Consider the following 23,727-nt stretch of genomic DNA (forward strand, 5'->3'; position numbering starts at 1 on the left):
GAAGACTTCTGGATTTTGCTTTGGTATTGTTGTTACAGAAATAAAAGCAGAGTTGAAATAATTAGCTTTTTAAATTCAAGGATTTTAAGGGTGTCAGTGACATCTTAAAGCAAAATCCGAATGCAGTACAAATGAGTGGTTTATAGTTACACTTTGTTGAATTGGATAACGATACTTTCCTGGGAAAGAGTGAAGAATGTTTTAAAAAGTGTGATTAGTTTGCTTTTTATAAACTTAGATTGGGGATGAAAATCATGGACATCGTTCTGGGGAAGCCTCTCGACTTGAAAGTTAATTACTTGTTTGGTCACGGATCCCAGTAAGGGCACTAAAGTTTGTGTTGCTGAAGATGTGTATGAGCCAGTGGAGTGAGAAACAGTAAGGCTTTAATTTACTGGAATAAGAAGATAAATGCCAGCAGTCATTCCCCATATCTTTGTTGAACCTATTTCATATGAGAAACTTTTTTCTTGCCTCTCTGGCTCTTAAATTTTGGCTATTAATAAACAAAAATCATAAATTATACTAATCACAGTGCTGTTAAGATTTTCATGTTTCTCCCCCCCCCATTAAATTCCCTGAGAAATATTTGCTTAGAAGTGAAATTATTTGGCATTGATCAGTTTCCTCATGGATATCTGGAAAGCCAAAATTTTTTTAAATTAGTTTTTCAAAAAAATGTTAATTAGGAAATAGAAATTAGATATGCAGTAGAATGGAAGGCATGCAGTTAAATTTCATCCCAATTATTTCAGGTCTCTAGTTTTCAGTTATAAAACTTTGGGCTTGTTTTAGAAATGCTCTTAATGAAATTAAGACAAAAGGAAAGCCAGTGGACATCTCTGAGAACCTTTTCGGGATTACTTTCCTCTTGCTGGTTGTGGTCATCTGTTTACATGCTATAGGTACAAAGGAAAATAATTATCGATACATCTTTATGCTTCATGTGTACCTGTATTCTGCAGATTTCCTAAAGCTTTTCCCGGCCATTAAATCTTTTAAGAGAATTTTTAGGATTCTAGTGTTTTGTGTGAAGTGAGTAGATGTTGAGGTTAGGGAATACTGAGCTTGTTGAGATTTAGTTATATTATGGTATTTGACAATATGGGTAGTTTCTTAAGTATTAGTAGTTTGGTTTTGTGGTAGGTTGGTTTTTCTTTTTGTCTTTTCTGTGTGGTATTATTTTAAAGATGAAATCTAAAATTCTGGAAAACAAATAAGTAGCTTAAGGGAATGCACAATACTTGTCACGCATTGGGCACTCAGTACAATATTGAATGAACATTAAAGAGGGAAGAATAATACCCTGTGTATACCGTTCATAGCATCTCTCGTTACTCGGTGCTCAGAGCTCCTCCCATGGATAGAATCTTGTGTTTGCACACGTGTCCTTACCTTACAATCTACGTCTACACATTCCTTAGAGCAGCAGAGAGCTGGTCCTCTTATGTCTTTCCTCGCATCACAAATGATCTGACCATAAACAGTTTATAAACAGAATTCTGGCATTGGTTACTTAATTGTGTTCATCAGTGTAGCCACTGGGTTTTCATAACATTGTAATGACCTTTTATAACTCACATTTGCTCTGCCTCTAAGTGTGAGTTGTAAACCAGAAGGTTAATATTAGGAGAAGTATTGAAATTTCATTTGCCATTGAAAACTGTCAAAAATAGATTGTCCTGTCACTAGAAAAAGTGAATATGATACTTTGTATTTTATACTCTCTCTTTAACTTGATATCATTCACTTTTATGTACGTCCTAAGCCTTTTGACCCATTAGGATCTTACCAAATTATTTGCTACATATAACATGAATAGATTGTCCTTTATTACAAAGTTTGGTTGCAGCTAGGCTTATACTTGGAACTTGTTTTTTCCATGCTTTTGTTCCTCTTTCCTTGTTATTCTCTGATCTTTCTTCCTCTGGCTCCTATTATTAGATATGACACCAAATTTTAAAATATTGAGGATCAGTTTAGGAATTAGAATCTTTGCCTTCTGTACAGTAGCTTTTTAAAAAAATTCAGTTCTAATGTTTTGGCTTGTACGTCTAGGCAAAGTATTAGAACAAATAGCATCTTTAGCCGTTTATCGCAACTTAGTTTCTTACTTGTCATATTCAGAGACTCTTTGTCTAATCAGACCGGCGTAACCAGGGCTCTCCATCCCTGGCTTCTTTGGCAGCTGCTTCCTGAGCGGTACTTAGCAGCGAGCCTTCTCATTGACGATCTTGAATTTGGAACCCATTTATACTCAGAATTTCATGGTTGGGACCTTTTCTCCCTTCCTGAATTCCAGAATGCAGACGTCTCCTATCCCTTCAGCAACTTCAGTTTTCTTTCTAAAGAACAACAGTTTTTAAAATCGTGTTAGTCATAGATTTATTCTCAGCGATTTCTTTTTCACAGACTTGGGTCCTGGCCTCTGATTTCTCCAACCGTCCCTCCACATTCTCCATGTGCCCGTCTAGTTTGTCGAGCTTTGATGAGCAGTTCTCTACTTTGCCCTCCAGTGAGGACAGTGTGTCCCTGCATTTCCCTGAATCTCCCATGAAGCAACTCACTCCGCTCGTGGAGGGACCACGCACCCTGCCGCGCTGTGGACCAGGTCAGCCCGCCCAGAGGAGAGAACACGAGGTGCCACCCCAGGCAGGGCGTTGGGAGCAGGGACCACAGGCACTGTTCTCACCACAAGCATGACTTTTCCGTCATTTTCAAAACAAGTTCTTAGGTTGTTTAGCCCTTCGAATATAAGTCACCTAACTCCCCATAACTCACAAGGCATAACTCACGGTGCCCCTTTGAAAGGCAGCTGGTTGTGGCTGTTCAGGCTTCAGCTCTTCTTTTTTGGTTTAGGAGTAGCCCCTGTTGAACTGTGATACTGACAGCCCCAAAATTCTTACAGATTTTCAGCTTAGAATAATGGACTATTAAAGCTGATATTTAGCCTTCCAAAACCCTTCAGAACACTGGGCTGTCTGCTCTGTGTTCTGTCTTTAATTTGTCCTGGGACAGCATATGTTAGTCACAAGGTATCAGAAATCATGGCTCAGATTGTACACACTGCTGTTTTTATTTTGGATGCAAGTGGAATTTGACCCCATTAATACGCCAATCCTCAGAGTTTGATTTGCACTTAGACTTCGTGTGTATGGGTGCCAGAATCCAGAATTGCTTGTGTGGGTTTCATAGTTGGGTGAAAGATGATGATTACTGAGGTCAAACCAGGAAGAGTTGTTACAGCTCGTAAAGCCGGACACTCTGCCATGTTTACCTGCTGGTGCTTTACTTGGCTGATTTTTTTTGTGGAACATTATGTCTCTGAAATAAATAGATAAATACTGGGTTTGTTAGTTACGTGTTGTTACACTGTACTCTAAATAGATTTGTCTAGAATTAGCTGAAGTGCTATCTTAGTCTTATTTTACTGATTGTTCAGAATAGTAGAACTATGACTGAGAATAGATGTTTTTAAAGCATATTCTTCTTGGAACTCAGTAGTATCCCAAGAGATATAACTGAAGTTGTGTTTTAATCTGTTTCTCACTTGCTAGTGATGTTACGTGACGTGCAGTCAGTAGGCTTTCTAGACTGAGTGCCTTAATATTCTTGCGTGAATCTGTAAATTTGGTTTGGATATTAAGACTTATTTGTGAGCTCTACTCTTTAGGCTAGAGTTGTAGTCTATAAAGCAATTGATAGTCTCATCTCACTTGAATGTTTTTAATTGCACATGCATTGTTAAGCCAAAAGTAGAATTTCCTGAAAGGGGGGATAATATTGTGAAGCTCTTTTACCTGATGTGTGTTCAAAAGAAAAAGCTTAGATTTAGGATGGAACTTTTTATGGCATATGACCTTTTAAATTATTTTTTGATCAAATGACTTGTAGGAATTTGATGTTTGTTGAAAATGTTGTTAATCAGCTTTAAGTTTTGCAGATAGTTTTTAAGAAACAGCAAGAACATTCAGAGAAATTTATTATATTTCCCACTAACTGTTTCCCGTTCCAGAGAGCTGTGTCATCCTTTCGAGGCTGTAGGAGGGGGTTTATCTTCCTGACCACTCTTCATCCTTGTCCATCTCAGCAGACTTAAAGGGATATTTTATACTTATCTTTTGGTATATGTTTTTTAAAACTATTGTTAAAACAGAACTCTTTCGATTTATTATAAGTTTTTGTCTGACTGCTGGTGAAGAATATACTGGAAGCAAACCATTTTAGAGTTATAGATTTTCTTTTATTAAATAAGGGGATAAATGTCAATGGAGATAACTATATTTGGAATTTATTGAACATTTATATATGAAAGGAATGGTAAACAGATTTCTTGAATGAAAGTTAAGGAAAATCAGTTTTTAACACACAATCATTAAATTTTATTTTTAAAGCAGAAATACCAGATTCATCAACGTGGGAGAATCAAGATTCCGCACAGACAAATGGAATTGATTCTGTTTTGTCAAAGGCTGAAATCGCATCTTGTAGTTATGAAGCCAGGTATGTAGAAATTAAGGGTGTTGTAATACTTAATGAATAATTAATTTACTTAATCATTTTTATATAATCTTCTGAAGTGGATTTAGACATGCTGGTGGTCAAGCCTATGACTTAAATGTTAGAAACATGTTATGGAAAGAAATCTTTCTAGCCTTAATCCCTTCAGTTTCCTTTTCTTTCCCTTCACAAATGCTAGATAACTTTAAATAAATACCTTAGTGTCCTGATGAACCAATGGGTCCTATGGTTGGAAACCAAAAGAAGCTGGACATTGTCATTTTTAAACCATTGTCTTTTGAAGTATAGAATTAAAGAATTAGATATTTATGGATAGGAGAGGGCCTTAATGTCATCTACTTTGATCGTTCCCTTTTAGCACCAGGAAAAATCCCTTGTTATTTAAACCTCCTAATACTTGGTATTTTTTCTTTAAGTTATGTTAAAACTTGATTGCCTGTTAAGTTATAACTAAACAGTTCCATAATGGCATGACTAATCATCTCCTCGCTTAAAGTTGCAGTGTTGTCAACCTGTTAGCACTAATCCTAATTACAACCAGCTGTTTCAGTACTAGAAGAAAGAGACATATATATCATACGTTCCTCATACTTTAAAAAAATTAATCGTTTTTTAAAAATCGATTATTATAGTTGTAATAATGAAGTGATTAATTTAAAAGAGTATTCTTTATTTTTTCTTTCTTGATAACTGAACACAAACATTTTTACCTTTATAGCACAGCAAGCATTTATTTACACATTGTTGGCAAGTGTTAAAGTATTTACTAATTACAGAGTCAAGTCACATCAGCTACATTTTTTCAGCCTTTTTTTCTTTTAGATAGTGTCTTTATGGCTTAGTCATTCATACTTTTAAAACGTTGAGATATAATTGACATGTAACATTAATGGCATACAACAACTTGATATATATAACATTTTTCAGTCTTGATTTAAAGTTGGGGTTATTCAAGCAAGTCCAGTCTGAACAAAAAGTATCTCAACGCAACATCATCTAACCAGAGTGGTTTGCTTAAATCTTGCCAATTATTTTATAAAAAGGATATTTAAGAAAAAAGGATTATATTCAAACATGCATAATTATTTTAAAAATTTTTAATATAAATTTATTTATTTATTTTTGGCTGTGTTGGGTCTTTGTTGCTGTGTGCAGGCTTTCTCTAGTTGCGGCAAGCGGGGGCTACTCTTTGTTGTGGTGCACGGGCTTCTCATTGCGGTGGCTTCTCTTGTTGCAGAGCATGGGCTCTAGGTGGGTGGGCTTCAGTAGTTGTGGCACACTGGCTCAGTAGTTGTGGCTCGCGGGCTCTGGAGCGCAGGCTCAGTAGTTGTGGCACACAGGCTTAGTTGCTCGGTGGCATGTGGAATCTTCCTGGACCAGGGCTCGAACCCTTGTCCCCTGCATTAGCAGGTGGATTCTTAACCACTGCGCCACCAGGGAAGTCCGTAAAATATTTTAAATTATTTTCTGTTTATGACTTGTCAGACTTTTACTCCTGAACTAACTTTGCCTTTCTCATTGACAGAATTATGTTTTAATCTTTTTCATTGTTAGTTGATAATGTAGCCAAGGAATTGAACCTTACTTTAATGAAAAAGATACGTCAGATCTAAATACATTTTGCATTATTACGTTTTTATTAGCACAGGCAGTTGAGAGCTGATTTTACGCTGTGCTCAGTAGCCTAGTCTTTTCCCCCTGCTGAGTTACAGGCAGTGTGCTTATGATGACTGGGCATCGTGTCCCGTATCTGGAGGGTGTGATGAAACCCAGAAACACATGCTCAGTCTTTGGGTTTTGCTGTTGGCGAAACGGAAGTGCCGCCTTTCTGTACTGCCTCTGCAGGATCTCCCTTCTCTCCCGGCGGCCCAGGTTGGACGCTGGCTGGAGAGTGAGCACCAAGGCCACCTCAAAGTTAGAAGCATTGCCAGCTCCTGGTGGCTTTTGAGTCCAGTAGCCACAGATGTGTCTGGGCTCCGGGCCTCTGTTGGTGTTTGGGTAGTGCCTTTGTATTGTACCACAGATGGCGATTGTCAAGCTGAATTGTGCTACAGAATAATTGGGGTGACGATATATGAGGGCCAAATGCTGTGTAGCAAGCCATTTAAGTGTTGCTTAGAGAGTAAATGTTTATTTTAAGGAGATGCAGAAAGTGATGAAAATGAATTTGTGTTAGTTGGCGAAGAAAAACATGAAACCCACAGCAATGGGTTTTTTGTCCTTTAATTGTAATTTTTCATTTTCTAGAAGGCTATTCCTAATGAAGGTCTCTTGAATACCCCTTTTTTTTTTTTTTTTTTTTTTGTGGCTACCTAATAGTTATATTTTCCTTAAGTGAGAAGGTTTTTTTAAAAATAAGTATCACAGTTGGATCAGAGAAACGTTTCTGGGCTTGGCATGGGGACTGTATTGTGGGCGCGTTCATCCCAGCTTTAGGCACTGGTGAGCTTTCAGTAGACACAGACTTTATAATAATGGGGTCAGCAAAGGATGGAGCGTGAACATGAGATGGTAGAAGTCACAGGAAGGTAGAATGTATATATGTAGGTCAGAATATATTCACACTTTCCATAGAGAACTAGCTTTATGCATCTAAGTTAGACGGTGGATAATGTAGACGGATAGGTAATGATATACAAATATCCTAGAATCATAAATTTTTAAGAGCAAATCATTTCTAAACCTCTGTTTTCACGTGCTTTTGTAAGGACACTTTACAATCCTTAATTAGTGGTATGGATGTCCTTCGGTATATTGAATTGACAGTGACAGTGATTTACTGGTTACTTTTTTTTAATATTGTCTAATGCAACACCAAATACCGTTGTCTGAGCATATAGCACGTGGAAGAAGGAGTGTGCTGCCTTCACTTCAAACCTGGGAGTAAACTGTTTCTGCAGCTTATGAAGTACTGGTAGTCTTTCCTGCCTGAGACTTCATATGAGAGGAATAAATGTCACTGTAGTGAAGTTATTTCAAGCTGTTTTGTAGTTGTCTTTACTCATTTATCTTATTTTATTTTATTTATTTATCTTATTTTATTGTTTTGGCTGTGCTGCATGGCTTGTGGGACCTTAGTTCCCCAACCAGGGATTGAACCCGGGCCCTTGGCAGTGAGAGTGATGAGTCCTAACCACTGGACTGCCAGGGAATTCCTACTCATTTATTTTATATGAAACAAGTCTAATTTCCCAACCACCAGGTCTTTTGCTTCCCTTAGTTATGGGAAGCCTCTGAGGTTTACCCTTTTTTTGTTCCTAACTTCCTTACAGTGTCTAGTGATCCCTAAACATTTCTCTGTGAGATGTAGGTATGCATGAGTACATAAGTTGATGTATTATATTTTTCTAAGTAATATGTCCCTGAAATTTTTTGTGTAAGTGAAAAATTTGAAAATGAATTTATTGTAAATATAAGAGTATTGTGCTTACAGGAATTATGTAAGACATTCCTTTAAAAATGAATAATTACCTTTAATTTGTAAGTTTAGCTTTTTTACATGCTGAACCTACGTATCTAGCGTTACTGGAACGTTTTAGCGTGTTTCTGCACTTTTCTGTAGACTTGTAAACTCCTTTGCACACACTTCCCTGCCTTATGAACCAGGTCCGTCACCTTGAATCCGTCCTCTCCTAGGCCAGTGCAGGTCACCCTCATGGATGTCATGGGATACGCTTTATTCACATAGTGCCCGATACATAAATTTTTGTTAAATGAATGAAAGCATTGTTTTCTTTACCATGATTTGTTAATCATCTCTTCCTTTACTGTCATTTTCCCGTCTTATTAGATATTTCTCATCTACTCTGGGCTTTGCAGTCTGATGATCTATTATTGTTTTTATATACATTAAAAATGCATGTCATTTTGCATTTCTTTCATCTGAATGGCTTGGCGGAGTCTTTTCCTTCTTGGCTCTCACTGGTGGTCTGGGATGGGCAGGCGCCACAGGCCTCTGTGCCACAGGGCACACCTCCGTACTAAGTGAGCACTGAGTAAATCTTTATTGGGTGGATGTATAAAGTAACCATTTGATGTGTTTACACCTATGAGTATGTAATCTGGGGAAACATTGCTTATTATTATCTGCTTGTGTTTTTACTGTAAGATTCTTTTTCGATTCATTGCATAGTAGTAACATGGAATTGTACTCATTATGTATAATTCCATAATTACAGTTTTGTGCTGAATGCTCCAAATTACCACAGGTAAGTGGGGCGTGGAGACACGCAAAAGGTTTGAAATTTACCATTTTCAATTAGGTCCCTCAAAGTTCTGGAACCCTGGCCCCTGCCCAGAGTGATGTCCCACCATGTCCAATGCTGTTGGCATCTCAGCCACTGTGGAGCCACCGCAGGAGCTTGGAATTGGTCAATTGGGAATTGGGTGGTAATAGGATGAGTACACTGTGTCTGTCTGTCGCATAGCGCTGTTTTGTGTGGTTCTGCTGTTTATATTCTTTGTCTTTGGGGGATTGAGCCCTGGCCGAACCGGGCCACGTGTGAGGGGAAGCAGACCGTTTTGACAGCACGCTCCTGCTCTGCGGTGGTTGTGGTATCACCGGCGTGTGGTATGCTGGCATCTCTGCACAGGCGCCAGAGGTCTGAGTCTCAGGAGACGTCTTCACAGAGGCAGGAGCCAAACCTGGCCTTTGAATAACGTACTTGGGCACATCTGCACATGTCACTTACACGCATCCGACAATCTTGTCAGTTTCCTTTTGGGGGAAAACAAACCTGTAAGTTGTCTTAATGCTTGTTTTTTACCCCTCATGAGAATGGAGTTAAATGAAAATTGTGTATCAGTGGCTTGGGGAGATACTATCAGTATTTGATACTTGATTTGGCATTTAAAAATTCCTAGTCTAACCTCCACTGTATTTTGTTCTTTCTCTAGACAAGTTGGCATTAGGAATGGAATGTTTTTCGGGCAAGCGAAACAACTTTGTCCCAATCTTCAGGCTGTCCCCTATGATTTTCACGCGTATAAGGAAGTTGCACGAACAATGTATGAGACACTGGCCAGGTACAGTGTGTGCTGCGCTCACTCTCCTGTCTGTTCCTTTACTGCTTTTACCTAATGTTGAAGAGAGTACAGTTTGCCCAGGCCTGTCGGGGTCACTTTTGCTGGACGCTCCTCTCTTCCGGGAACCCGCTCCTCTGGCTTCTGGTGTCACGGCCCCTCTCCTTCCCACGAGCACCTCCAGGAACATGGCTCAGGCCTCAGGGATGTGTTTGCACGGCTGGGCTTGTTCAGCTGCTCCCTGGTGGTGATGTCAATCTGATTCTCTGCCTGCAGGACTTCTCGTCAGCGGTTCCAGGTTTCCCTCCGTGGAACCAGACAGCTGAAGGATTGGAGTTTTTAACCTGGTTATTCTCTTTTATTACATTTGAATTATGGTTTTGTTTAAAATGAGAACTATACGTTAACAAGTAGAGACTGTCAAACCCTGTGTCCTCTAAAATCATTAGGGATGCCAGAAGATAGTTTTTATAAAAGGTTCTAGCAGTGCAGTTGGCGCTTGCACAACTTGGGGTGGTGAGGTGCTGTCCTCCACGCGGTGGAGGGCCACGTGTCGCTGCAGCTGCCCTCTGTGCCCGCGGCTCCTCTGTGCCCGCGGCTCCTCCGTGTCCGCGATCGCGTAGCGCTCCAGTGTTTACTGCTGACAAAATCCAGGTATACGTGGTCCCGTGCAGTCCAAGCCAGTGTTGTTCAAGGGTCAACTGTAGCTTCGAGGTGGGTCATTAGTTGGCTTGAGAAAAAGAGATTAATTTTTAGAATATTTACAGTGTAGATATATTGAATGTTAATTCAAAACTCAAAATTTTAAATAAGTATATGTCAGGCCCTGTATGCCCTGCAGCTGGAGTTGGCATATTTTCTCCATAAAAGGCCGGATAAGGTCGTCGTCCCAGCTGCTCAGCCCTGCCGTGGACAGTGGCAGCAGTCACAGACGAGGTGCGGGGTTGGCTCTGCTCCCTTCAGTCTTTATTCACCAAAACAGGTCTCTAGACAGCAGACCAGGGTCCGCCAACCCTTGGGCTGTGTTGATGTTCTAAGGGAGGTTCTTGCCTCTATCTTCACTTCTTCCTCTCCTTTCTTACGCGTTATTTTGAACACCTGTTTATGGAGTATCTACCAAGTGCAAACCACTGTTGATGCTGCCAATCCTATGAGAGTGGAGTCAGATCCAGGCTCTGCCTTTGAGGAGTTTACTTCAGCAGGAGAGAGAAACGCAGAGGGGCAGGTGAAGTTATCTGGCATCAGTCTGTGGACTTAGGGCTGAATGATAAGCCAGTTACAATCACAGCTGTCCTGAAGACCCCAGCGTGGGAATGTCAGTGTGACCAAGTGGAGAGCGTGCTTTTCAAGTCCTGTCCCAAAGCTGCGGTCAGTAGCAGCACCGCGTGTGGGCTGAGCTGGGTGCTGCCGTGTTCTGGTTACGGAGGCCCTGGAGCGGGCAGCCAGCCTGAACCTCAGATCAGGGGGTTTGGTGGACGCTGTCATATAATTTTAGTGGGTGGAGACATTGTTAGTGGCACGTGGCTGTTTGGGGAAAAAAATTCCTTGTTCTCCTTCCACCTTTGGAAATCCTGCCTCTGCTTCATATTCTCCACGCCTCAGGGCAGCTTTCATATCAGGAATACCCTTCTGCTCTTGCAGATTTCTCTCTGGAGTTAAGCCTAACAAAACACTCATTTCTTAAATGATTGTTGATAGCAATTAATCTGATTCATAACCTCCAGTAAGGTGTAGTGAGAGGCGAGGCCTGGCCCTCCTGGTACTTTACCAGGTGGATGACTGAAGACCCATTTCTGGTCCTGAGGCCTCTGCTGGCCTTGTGGTCCACATATTTAATGAGCATCAGAGCCACATGGTGATTCTTCTCTTCCTCTTCCTCTTCTGTGGAGAAGTGAAACAGTCCTTTGTGTGAGTAGACCATGACCAAGCAACAACAACAATCAAAACTCAAAGCATTTCCACGTGCAGGGAGTGCTGCTGGTGTCCTTCTGGACAGGCGTCTGGGTGACTGGCCATCGTACCCTACTGTATCCTGGGCGCTTCCGTTTAGGGGACTGTCAGCTGCTTGTTCGATTCGTGTGGTCTTTCTGTTCCTCACGGATTCTGGTGAATCGTGTTTGAACATTTTTGAAATTAAATGTTGTGACAATTCCAGTTCACTTACTACTTTTCAACTATTCAGAGGTTTACAGCGGTATTCTCAGTATAGAGAAATTGAAATGGTCATTTCTGTTGTATATTTGGTAGTTAATATGGAAAAAGAGAAAACATTGATTAACTTTGCAGTTAAAAGTTAAGTGACTAAATAGGGGCACTTGGGCCAGTTCAATTAAAATGCTAATAGTTTTAGCATTTTAAGTCTTGTAAGGAGATGTCAAAGAAAGATACCACAGGAAGCCTGTTTTGCCACATGTGGCTGCTTGATGTTAAGCTGTGGCTGTGATTCGTTGCCTTTGCTCTGTGTTGGCAGCTACACACACAGCATCGAAGCTGTCAGCTGTGATGAAGCTCTGGTAGACATCACTGAAATCCTCGCAGAGACCAGACTCACTCCTGACGAATTTGCAAATGCTGTCCGCATGGAAATCAAAGACCAGACTAAATGCGCTGCCTCTGTGGGAATCGGTTAGTAGCCAGTGTATCTTGTACTACTTATTTTCCTCAAAGCAGTGCTCTGGGATCGTTGAATACCACTTGATTTTTAGGAGTGATGTTTAGGTTTCGTTTTTATCGCCGTACCGCATAGGTCTCCCACTTCTGAAACAGTTCTCAGCATGGCTCACAGTTAGGCAAAGCATGAGATGAAAGTGTTGGAAACGTAAGTAAATGATTGATAACATCTTTGGAGTAAACAAGTTGGAATATTTCTTGTTCTTCAAAAAAAAATGGGGAATATTGGATGCAGTGTATGTCAACAGTATTTCTTTCAAGTGAACAGAGGCGGTATTTAAGGCAGTGCAGTGTGAGTGGGGTTTGGAGTTCTGTGTTGTTGCGTCTTGTGGTAACTCAGTTACTTTCTGAAGCTTCCTGGACCGCTCAGCCAGCCCTGTCTTCACTCTCTCTCGGGGCCAGAAGTTGCTGATATTGACTCATCCACTGCCCCCCCGCCCCGTTATCCCCTCCCCCCAACCCTGATCTGTTTTGTCTCTAAGCCCAGCGTTTGCTTCCTCAGCCCTTCCCATTATTGGTCCTCCTCTTGTCGACTCTCCCAGCTGTGTGCTCTGGAGCCCCCTCTGTCACGCTGAGCTTCCCCGTGTCCCTCCTGTCTGAACGAGCCCAGTGCCTCTACCCATAGGAGATCTTTACTGCGTACCTGTCCCGAGAGGAGGGCAGGGCGTGCAGCCCCACGCAGGGCCTCGTGCCGGAGCACCACATGCAGGTCTGGAGGCGGAAGCGGGAGTGAGGGGAGATCCTAGGCCAGAGCCTCTCTTGGGGTTTGTGAGTGAGTTTGATTAGGAGATGGTTGGGGTGTCTGGCGTGGGTGTGAGAGCCGCACTCCCAGGAACTTGCTTGCTCTCTTTAGAAATTAACCAGCCCTGGGAGGGCAGGCACTCCCCGTCAGAGGGATTTTTAAGATGTCAGAACGTCATAAGCTGCAGAACATACAGAGCATGATGAACACGTTAACAGCATCCCTCCGGTTACGAGCAGGCCGCCCTTTGGCTCCCTGGTGTGTGGCCTGCACACCCTTCTCAGCATTCGTTTAGGACTTGCCTTCTGGAGTCCACTGTCAGGCACAGGTTTAGTTCTTTGTTGTAAATTGTATTTATTTTAAATTTACAAGTGGGATGATATGAATATGTCCTTTTAAGTTCAAGCACATAATTAAGACAAAAATCCCAAATGATGTTTCCACTTCTCAGCCCTCTTTTCTTCAGAACTCACCACTTTTATCATTTTAGTGTGCCTTTCCAGTACTTTTTCTCTTCATGAATATCTATACATTTACCCTAGGAAAACACACCGTTTTTAATGTAAGTAAAACTAAGATATGTGCTTTATAGAAGTCTTCTGTAATTCGTGGAGATTTTATTATTTACACAGAAGTTCATCTGACCCCATTTAGGTATTTCTCAGATGCCTGATACCTTCTCGGGCTCCAGTAGCCTTCTCTCTGCTCTGCGTTAGTTGTCTGTGTCCATTCACACACCTTGGACCTCGCTGTCACTGTCTGTCTTCTTTTTTAAGGGGCTCATACCCTCAATTTCTCCTCCACATGTTCTGATCATACAGTGAGACATCTGGTTCTTTGGGCTTTTCCCCCCCAAGTCCAATGGCATTTCTTTGGCCTTATTTCTACCCAGCGTGGATCCATTGGTTGGTAAAATGAGGGACTTCCCGGGTGGTCCAGTGGTTAGGACTTTGCGCTTCCACTGCAGGGGGCCCGGGTTTGATCCCTGGTCAGGGAACTAAGATCCCCCAAGCCACGTGGCACGGCCAAAAACAAACAAACAGATAAACGTTGGTTGGTAAAATGAACTGATTGCCGATCATTGCCCACAATTCCTATAAACCTCCAATCTTAGATTAGGACTGTTTTCTCTATTCCTTTACCTGGGTAGGAGATGTTGAAATGTCACGTGCTTTGGAACAGAAGGTAACATCTGTCCAGGAACCATGCTGGTTATAATCTGTAATACTTAACAGAATTCTGCCAGTTGTGTACTGTGCTTGAAATGATCAAAGTTGCACATTATTTTCATTCTCTTTAGAAATTTGATAGGTAACCTGTCTGTAGATGTCTTTGTTAAGAAATTTTGAAAATAATTGTGAATATTTCTTGAATGACTTCTTTCTTTCTTTCCTTTTTTTTAAAAAAAATTTATAGGTTCTAATATTCTCCTGGCTAGAATGGCAACTAGGAAAGCAAAACCAGATGGCCAGTACCACTTAAAACCAGAAGAAGTAGATGATTTTATCAGAGGTCAGCTAGTTACTAATCTACCAGGTAAATACAGATCGTTTCTTTTTAACTTTTATTTATTGTAAGTATTCATTAGTGCTTTTCATAGATGTATAACGTTTCTTTCTTTTTTAAAAAATGAATTAAAATTTTTTAATCTTTTATTGAGTGCCATGGGAAACAAAATTTAGAACTCCACAATGAATATCCTTTCAGTTGATTTGTCAGAACCTTAATATAACATTTTAGTTTTGCCTCTCATGTGTTTTACTTTAAGTATTTAAGTATTTCTCAAGTACCAAGATCAAGGAATTCTAAGAAGTCATATTTAAAAGAATATGATGAAATTGACTTTTGGTTCTTTAAATAAATCAAAATTGAAATAGTGTACTTCTAGACCCAAGATAAAGTTTTGAAAATCGATTCCCCTATTTACAAAATTGTCCTTCCAAACTAGTGATACTTTTCTGAGTTTACTAAACAAATAGTTTTAAAAGTAGAAAATGTATAAACCATATTAGGAAGAAGAAAACCTAAAATGAAGTATTGTATTTTGTTAACTCAGTTTGAAGTAAAATGTCCAAAAAGGCATACCTTTCTCACCTAATGGGCAGGATGGTTAGTTATCTTACTTTCTTGTGTAGCGTGGCTAGCTAACCCAGCATGTAAAAATCTCTCCTTGGAGAAATCAAGTATAATTCATTGTAACTGGAAAATGGTTGCCCTTTGGGGCCTTGAACAGATGTAATTTTTATGTGTAGGGCAGTTCATTTCACAATTATTAAATATTTAGACTTGCTTTCTATGGTAGGTACCTCTTTTTAAGAAATTTCTCTAAGCCATATAGTAATCCAGGATACCATTTCAGATCATCCTCTCCTGTTTTTGTAAAGCAGCCTGCGTTAGCTTCACAAAGCTCCCAGGTGTTTGTGGTGGGAAAGTTCAAGAGAGTATACTTTTGGTGAAAGGTTTTTTTTTATTCATTTGTTGTTAAAAGTTTTAACGCTTTTAACAGTGGATTTAGTGGTATTTTTAGATGCATGTTATTAAACCTAAGAAAAGTATATCTGAACTAACTTAGCAATTTTTGTTATAGGCCAAAAATATTAAATGACCCAAATGCCATTTTATGATGGGTTAGTTCTGAAGCCTCCTGACTCCCTAGTAAATAACGTCCAAGAATGTGGTAGTATCAGAAATGTGAAATATGACATTTTGATGGTCAGTTTGAGGTTAAATTTGAAGAGTAATTAACCTTATAAAATCATGCTAGCAAATTACCTTATTAGACGACACAATTTTGGAGTTTTAATAACATGTCTTATTGCAGCTTTATATAAGAAGGAACCAGTGTATTTAAAGTGCATGTGAAATTTGAGTTCAAAGTTATCATTACTTTGGCATCTTTATTAGTTTGCTAAGGCTGCCATAACAAAATACCATAGACTGCGTGGCTTAAACAACAGCAGTTTATTTCCTCGAGATCCTGGGGACTCGAGGTCCATGAGTGAGCTGCCAGTGTGCTGGGTTTCCTCTGAGGTCTCTCTCCGTGGCGTGTAGGTGACCGTCTTCTCCCTGTGTCTTCACATGGTGTTTTCTCTTTGTGTGTCTGTGTCCTGATCTCTTCTTATAGGGACACCAGTGCTATTGGATTAGGGCCCACCTATATGACCTCTTGTTACCTTAATTACCTTTACGAAGGACCTTTCTCCAGTTAGTCACATTCTGAGGTACTGGGAATTAAGATTTCAGCATAGGTATCTTGAAGAGACACAGTTCCGTCCACAGCGCCATCTTTATACTGCATCATTTTTGTAAGTGTTTTTTGTTTGTTTGGTTTGGTTTTTTTTACACAGAAACAGAGAGGTTTTAGTTTTAGTTCCTTGACCTAGTCATCTTACCTTTCACCTTCATTTGCTTCCTGGCTGGAAGGACTTTACTCTTTGAAGGGCACGTGTGGATTTACGTGTCCTGGTTGAGTTCTTAGGCACAGCCTTGAAGTTCCTAAGAGAACCGTGAAATCTGGGGGAGGCGGGGGCGGCCAGGACCGGCTTCCTCTGGCGATCCACCCGCTCCTCTCGCCGCCAGAACCAGCTGGTAGCCTGTGGCCGCCCAGAATTGTTCGAGAGATCTTCATGTGTAAGACCACTGACTTTTATAAAAATCCCCAAATTTATTGTCAGGAAGATTTAGAACATTTCAGTATGTAAAACGTCAGCCTTTTCTGTTGTTACTCCTGCCCTGAGATGGTAACCCGTCTCAAGTACAAGCTGTCCCTTTGAAAAAAGGTTCCACATGCATGCGGGAACACTGTGTGGTGGAGGGGCCCACCCAGTAGTAAGTTCTGAGAATTCTTACAAGAAGGAAACTTGTTCATCTTCGTTAAAAATTCGTCGTCTCCCAGAGATAGTTGAAGATGAATACATGGTGACTATTAACACTTTGTGGCACATGCTTTGAGTAAGTCCTGCTCTGTAACCAATAACCAGAAGCGGGTCCACGCTAAACGCACCTCCCCCCTTGTCCCCCGCCAGCTCCCTCTGTCCCTGTGTGCCCTGACCGGTGACTGAGCACACGACGTGCCTGGCACACAGCACACGATCATTACAGCCGCGTAAAAGGGGAACACACGCTAGTAAGTTTATGAAGGCGCCACAGAGTAATGACTGCATGTTGTGCTAGCATATAAATTACCCAGCGAGATCTGTTTAGCTAAGGAAAGAAAGGACTGTCCCCAACAACTGTTTAAATGCGGTAACTCTTTCCACTGTTTCTGTGGCTCTTTGCAAGGCTTTCCACCCTGGCTTGTAGGACCTTCTGCCCCTTGTCCGTCCTTTGCTGGGTGTGTGCACCCACTCTGAGGTTTCCGTCTCTTTCTTCTCGTGTCAGATAAGCACCGCGGCCGTGTAGGTGTACATGACCATCTACACTGTCCTGATACGGGAGCCACTAGCCAAGTGAAGCTAGAAAATTTTAGGTTAAATTAATTAAAGTTAAATAAAATTAAAATTCATCTTCCCCGTTGTACTGCCCACATTGCAGTCAGTGCTCAGTAACCACATGGGGCGGGTGCCTCCTGAACTGGGCAGCACAGAAGAGAACGGTTCCATCACCACAGAAAGTTCTGTTGAACGGTGCTAACTTAGATGGCAAAGGTTGATGCTTTGGAACTTGACTTTTCTGCGTCTCTGGACTGTCAAGGTCCGGGTGCCGGGAGGAGGCGTTCCTGGCTGTTCTTAGCCTGGGCTCGTGGTTCCCCTTCAAGGACAGACGCCACGTCTTCGTCCAGTGGCTTGACTGGCCGCTTCCACAGCTGCATTTTTCTTCTCTCCTTCTCAGAACCTTGGTTCTACGCTAGCACATTTTCCTTCATGTTTCCCTTTCTAGGTGGCTGCACTCAATTTGACTCTCAAGACCCTGTTACTTCCTCCTTAGAGGGGCCTCCTTCCCGTAAAAACGCTCACACGAAGCAATCAAACTAGCACCCATTCGGGGTCTTGGTGCTGATTCCAAGCTAACTTTTCCCCCCTGTGCAAACGTCATAGGGGTTAGAGGTAGACCATCCATGCCTCCTTCCCCCACTCAACTTCAGGCCATTCCATTCCATTAGATGAGCTTGTAATGGAGAGGAACCTCTCTTCTTCCGTAGAGGGACAGTTCAATTAGATTAGGTTGATCGTGGTTAACTTGGTGATATTTAATGTAATAGCCTTTCTTTTGTACCTCTTAGTGAATAATAATTGTGTTCTGGTATACTCAAGAGACTCTCAAAAACTATAGGTTTTCCCCCTGCCCATCCCAATACACACAGTTAATGCAGGATTATTGCCTCTTGCTGATTATTGCCTCTTGCTGATTTTGCAAATCAGGGAGAACAGATCAGATGTGTCAGGGAAAGATCATGATCACATCTTGAGGGTGGGGAGTTGGGGCAATGATGGGACGGAAAAAAATAGAGACAGAAAGCCTTCCCTGAACACGAACAGCTGCATAGAGTGTCTCTCTGGCTTTGGCCACCCTCGTATCTGATTTGTCCCTTCGTTGGGTTCCTCCTCCCCATCTTGAAAAATACTCCAATAGGTTTCACTTAGAATTTTGTCTTTTTGTGAATGGTCTTCCTCTGGAGGGTTCTCTTGTTGTTAACTCAGACTCTGCTATTCTTGCTTGTTCTCTGTTCTGACTTGAACTTGAAAATGGCACAAATGGGGTACAGCACCCTTAACACCTTTCATCTGACTTCCATTAGGGGACAGATTTTCTTGGGTTAAACTTGTCTTGCCCACCTCTGTGGTCATAGACCTTTTGTAAAGTTGACCACCTCCCTCCTAACCGTGTGTCTGCGTAACTGCTCCAAGAGGTTCTCCTGGCAGAACCTGGACGAGAATGCTCCTCCCCCCACCAGGGCCACTCAGAGAACTGGAGCCAGAAGTGACAATAACGGTGACAGGTAGGCGACCCCAGACTCCACTCTGAGCTCCCTGGTAACATCCTACAGAAGGCCAGACCGCAGTCTTCCTCACTGATGGACAATACTGATCTCATGGTGTGGAGACCATTTTAATAAGAGTTTTAGTTCCCCCAGGTTACTCTTAAATCGCTTTCCCAGACTTATGCACCTTCGTTAAGCTTTTGGGAGAGCATGGAGAGCAACAGAGCTCATGAGCATCCTTTGGGCGAGGCTCCAACCTTGCATCTTGCAGACGGTGACGAGGGGCTGCTGCACGCTGGCCCAGCTGCGGGACACTGACTGCCCTTCCAGGGAGATAATCTTTGTTGGTAAAAGACATTTGTCTGTCTTCCCCTCGCTGCTGCTTTGCTCAGGAAACTTCATCCCCACGTCACTTGTGCCACTTTGTCCAGTATGAGAGCAAGTGACATGTGGGCTTGGACCTCTGTCATGACTTCTTGTTCTAGTTCCCATTCAGAGAAAATGTGGCTGAACCATTGAGAAGTTTGGTCCTTGCCAAAATCATAGTAGAATCCCTAACATTCCTGCGTCTCCTAGTATGTCTGTAAGTCATACTATAGACTAGCTTAAACGAGTCTGTAACTTAGTTGATTTTGTAAATAAGATAGAAAACTTTTTAATCAGTAATAAATAAAAATCACATTTTTTGGAGAACTTACTTAGTCATACACATTTGAAAAGTTCTGGTTCACCTATAGGTAGAGTCCAAATTGAGAAGTAGCTTCTAGAAATAACTTTACTAGGATGATTTGCACCAACCAAAAAAACAATTCTTAATCTATGAGATGCTTCAGTTATGTCACTTCAGAATTTTAAGGGAGATTATTTTAAATTAGTTGTTTGTGCATGAATAGTTATTTCATAATGCTCAATTGTTTTTAATAGCTTATATGCAGAATTAACAAACTGTCCCTTTCCTAGGAGTTGGACGCTCAATGGAATCCAAGTTGACATCTTTGGGAATTAGAACTTGTGGAGACTTGCAATATATGACCATGGCAAAACTCCAAAAAGAATTTGGTCCCAAAACAGGTCAGATGCTTTATAGGTTCTGCCGTGGTTTGGACGATAGACCAGTTCGAACTGAAAAGGAAAGAAAATCTGTTTCAGCTGAGATCAACTATGGAATAAGGTTTACCCAGGTACTGCTCTCTTCACAGGTTTTACCTTATATTCTTTATATTTTCACGTAGTCCTGTCTCTCCAACTAGACCATACACTCTTGATGCTTGAAATTAAGTCTTAAAACTCTTGCCTTTCCCAGAACTGGCAGAATGTTTGTTTTTAAGTAGATAAGAGCAGGGCACTAAATCATACACATGTTTAATATTGAAAGTTAATCTACTTGAGAAGAATTGTTAGGCATGTAGGAAAATAACATGGAGGGTATTTTTTTTTGTTTGCCTTTCTGTAGCCAAAAGAAGCAGAAGCTTTTCTTCTGAGTCTTTCAGAAGAAATCCAACGGCGACTTGAAGCTGCTGGTGTGAAGGGTAAACGCCTGACTCTCAAAATCATGGTACGAAAGCCGGGGGCCCCTGTAGAAACTGCAAAATTTGGAGGCCATGGAATTTGTGATAACATCACCAGGTAAGCTTATCTTAAAAAGGATATTGGATATTGATGTTTTAGTGCAGGTTATTACAATTAATGGAAAATGAAAAAAACTGAGGAAGAGTATGAATAAAAATCTGCAAAACGCTGATGTTCCTGGACATTCTGCGGAGCCAGGTCTCAGCCCAAGGCTGTCAGAACTACGCTGACTTGCCAGGTTCCAGGCCAGCCTGTCTGTGTGTCCCTGACCGGGCAGACTGTTCTTGGGGTCTTGAGGCTGTGGAGTTTAGTGCAGGGACAGAAAGGGAGGCGGTTGTGGACTTGGCGGAAGGGTCCTGCAGGGAAACGTCAGTGTAATAATTCAGAAAACGATTTCAATGAGACATTTACTTCATTTAGGGAGGTGTAATTTCTTTTCGTGAAAAGATTAATCAGATTATGGTAGTCTCTGGAAACTGGTAGAAGGCATTTTAAAACCCTATTTTTTTAATGTGAGGGCCACTAATATAAAACTTCATGTAAGATTTGTGACCAATATGAAAATACCTAATTTTGTATGCCATTTTATACTACACAGTACACTGTATCTTAAAGCTTTGGTTGATTGACAGATAAATTAAAATACAGTGTAGTAGTTTCCTCTTGCTGCCTGTGCATTTTTAAATATCTTATAGTTTCTTAGAACTGTATATTGTGATGCATTCAGCAGTACCTAGGGGCTCACTCTGTCTAAGCAGAATAAGAAAATCAGCCTTCATTTAATCCTTTTTGGAAAATCCAGATATTCCAAAAATCTAATTACAGCATTAAGAAAAACTGGGATTTTAACTGTACTTTATTTCCCCCAATTCAAGGATAATATTCATTCGGTTTTTTTGGTAAGCACATATCTGCTTGCTGTTATTGGTATTTGTTCATTTTTGTCCTAAACTTTTAAAAAAGTTTTATTTTGAAAATTTTAAACATGTAAGTAGAGAAAACAGTGTAATGAACCCCATGTACCCATCACCTGATCTCCACAATTGCTGGTGGGCACCTGCACCATCCTTCCTCTCCTTCCCCCCAGTTATTTTGAAGCAAATCTCAGATACAGTATCATTTCTTCCACAGATATTTCAGTGTTTATCTCTAACAAGACTTTTGTTTGGTAAACACAGGACAGTTCAAAAATCTGCCTGCATTGCTGGCAATAAAATATACATTTTGCCATGCCCTTAAAATAAATATCTTTGGATGAGACATGATAAGGCGTAAACAGCACGTGATTAATTGAAACAAGTGTAATTTTATAAATGTAATAAGATGTAGACCAATTGTAAGCCATTAATTTAAGCCTAACATTTTGGTGGTATTGTAACTGCATAAGAAATGCTTTAGGTGAGAGCTTATGAAATATTATAATACTGATCCTGTATTTCCTCTAATTCAGGGGTTGGCAAACTACTTCCTGTGGGCCAAATCCAGCCTGTGGCCTGTTTTTACATGATTCATGGGAGCTAAGAATGATTTTTATATAAAAGATTGTAAAAAATGAAGAATAGGTGAAAGAGACAACAGAGTACAAGCTATTTTCCATCTGGCCCTTCCCAGAAGTAGTTTGGACCCGTGCTGTAGTCAAACTGAAGTCCTGTGTGGTTTAGTAAACTCAGAAGTGTGTAATAATTCTGTAATCTCTTGTAATTGGCCTTAATCAAAAGCTGCATGGCAATCATGTGACTCACAGGCACATTTTGATACTGTCATCGAAACGACAAAATTTAAGTTGGATCAGTCAAAGAGCCACGTGTAGATTGAGATCTGTGGCTTGATAATCACTTGGGAAAATTTTTCTTATAACAGTTTTCCTTTTGGGAAAAGAATTCTTGGAGTTCTTTTCTGTATATGTGTTTTTAATTTGAATTGTGTGTGTGTATATATATAATATATGTGTGTGTGTGTGTGTGTGTGTATATATATATAAATATATATATATATGTAAATGTGATAAACGAAATTGAAAAGGTCAAATACAACCTCCAGTCCTTTGCACCTCTCGCCAGCTCTGAGCACCACACTTTTCAACCTTTTTGTGGTTTCTTCTGATATTTACATCCATATTTCTAGATATATGCCTCGTTTGCCTGACTTGCGTCTGTAGAAGAGGGTTTTCTCCCTTCTCTCCTCCACTGCCTGTTGCTCTTCTCCCCAGATGCGTTTCTTTCCTGTGCCCCCAGTCGGCTCGGTGGGTTTTGGTTCAGTCACTCTCCACTGTCCCATTATTATGACCTGTACATACTGTACATAGCTGGTCCATAGTGTCCACTAGGATCACATTTTCTTTCCTCTTGAATATGTTTTTCCTGGAGTTAACTGAGTATCTTGTTTTGCTTGCTTTTTTGTGAATTTGCCACTGAGTTTATCCCCAAACTCCCTTCCACTGTGACTGTGTTTTAACACATCAGCAAGTCTGTTACTGGTTTGATCTCTTTTCTTGGAGGCCTTTTTCTTGGGGCCCCCAACCTGCTACTCCGGTCTGAATTCGTTTATTTTAAGACTTGCTGAAAAGTTGGAGTCGTGGGGTGCCCCTTCTCTGCGTTGGATCCCTGTTTTCCTAGATCCCTGATCTCCTCGTACCTTGAGAAGGAATTCATGGGTGTAAACCTGTCTGTCCTCACGCTCAGTGGTGTGCTGACTTAAAGGTTATAAACATATCTTAGAAATCATATTTCCTCAGACATTTAAAGGCTCCATTGTCGTCATCTTTTTCGGGGTTACTATTGAGAAGTTCACTGCTCTTCTAATTGCCTGTTCTTCATAGGAGATCTGCTCTTTCTGGAACTTTCAGGATCTTCTCTTTATCACAGGTGTTCTGGGATGGTATTGGTTTGTCTTCGTGCCAGGTACTTTGCCAGTATTCAATTTTTCATTTCTATCAATACTAACATTTTACATTGGAGTTTTAAAATTTATTCTTTGGACATTAAGTATTTATAGTATCTCTTACTTCACAGATATAGAGTTCTCTCTAACCTCTTAAATGTTCTTCAAGTCCCAGTGTCAGTCTGTTTCTCTGAGTTCCTTTTTTCCTGTTTTGGTTGCTGTCTTTTATATCAGAGATTTTCTTCAAGCATTTATCTATCTGATAGTTCTTGGCTGTTCATACGTGAACTGCTGAAATGTTGTGGGAGCCTCTGCACTCTTAGTGGGACACGCAGACCAGGGGGCTTCACTCTGGGAGGGCGGCTGGAGGGGCTTGGTCTTTGGTTACCTCAACCAGCTGGCA

At 40.9% G+C, this 23,727-nt stretch overlaps 1 protein-coding gene across 1 annotated transcript in view; it reads left to right on the top strand.

Annotated features, from left to right (window-relative positions):
• Positions 1–23,727, top strand: part of REV1 (REV1 DNA directed polymerase) — an 81,196-nt gene that overhangs the window by 49,753 nt on the left and 7,716 nt on the right. The window contains 6 exon segments of the mRNA XM_036872653.1: positions 4,395–4,503; positions 9,418–9,546; positions 12,014–12,168; positions 14,372–14,491; positions 19,836–20,056; positions 20,329–20,501. Coding sequence (XP_036728548.1) covers positions 4,395–4,503; positions 9,418–9,546; positions 12,014–12,168; positions 14,372–14,491; positions 19,836–20,056; positions 20,329–20,501 — 907 coding nt within the window.

The sequence above is a fragment of the Balaenoptera musculus genome, chromosome 13 (genome assembly GCF_009873245.2).
Source record: "Balaenoptera musculus isolate JJ_BM4_2016_0621 chromosome 13, mBalMus1.pri.v3, whole genome shotgun sequence".
NCBI classification, from domain to species: domain Eukaryota; kingdom Metazoa; phylum Chordata; class Mammalia; order Artiodactyla; family Balaenopteridae; genus Balaenoptera; species Balaenoptera musculus.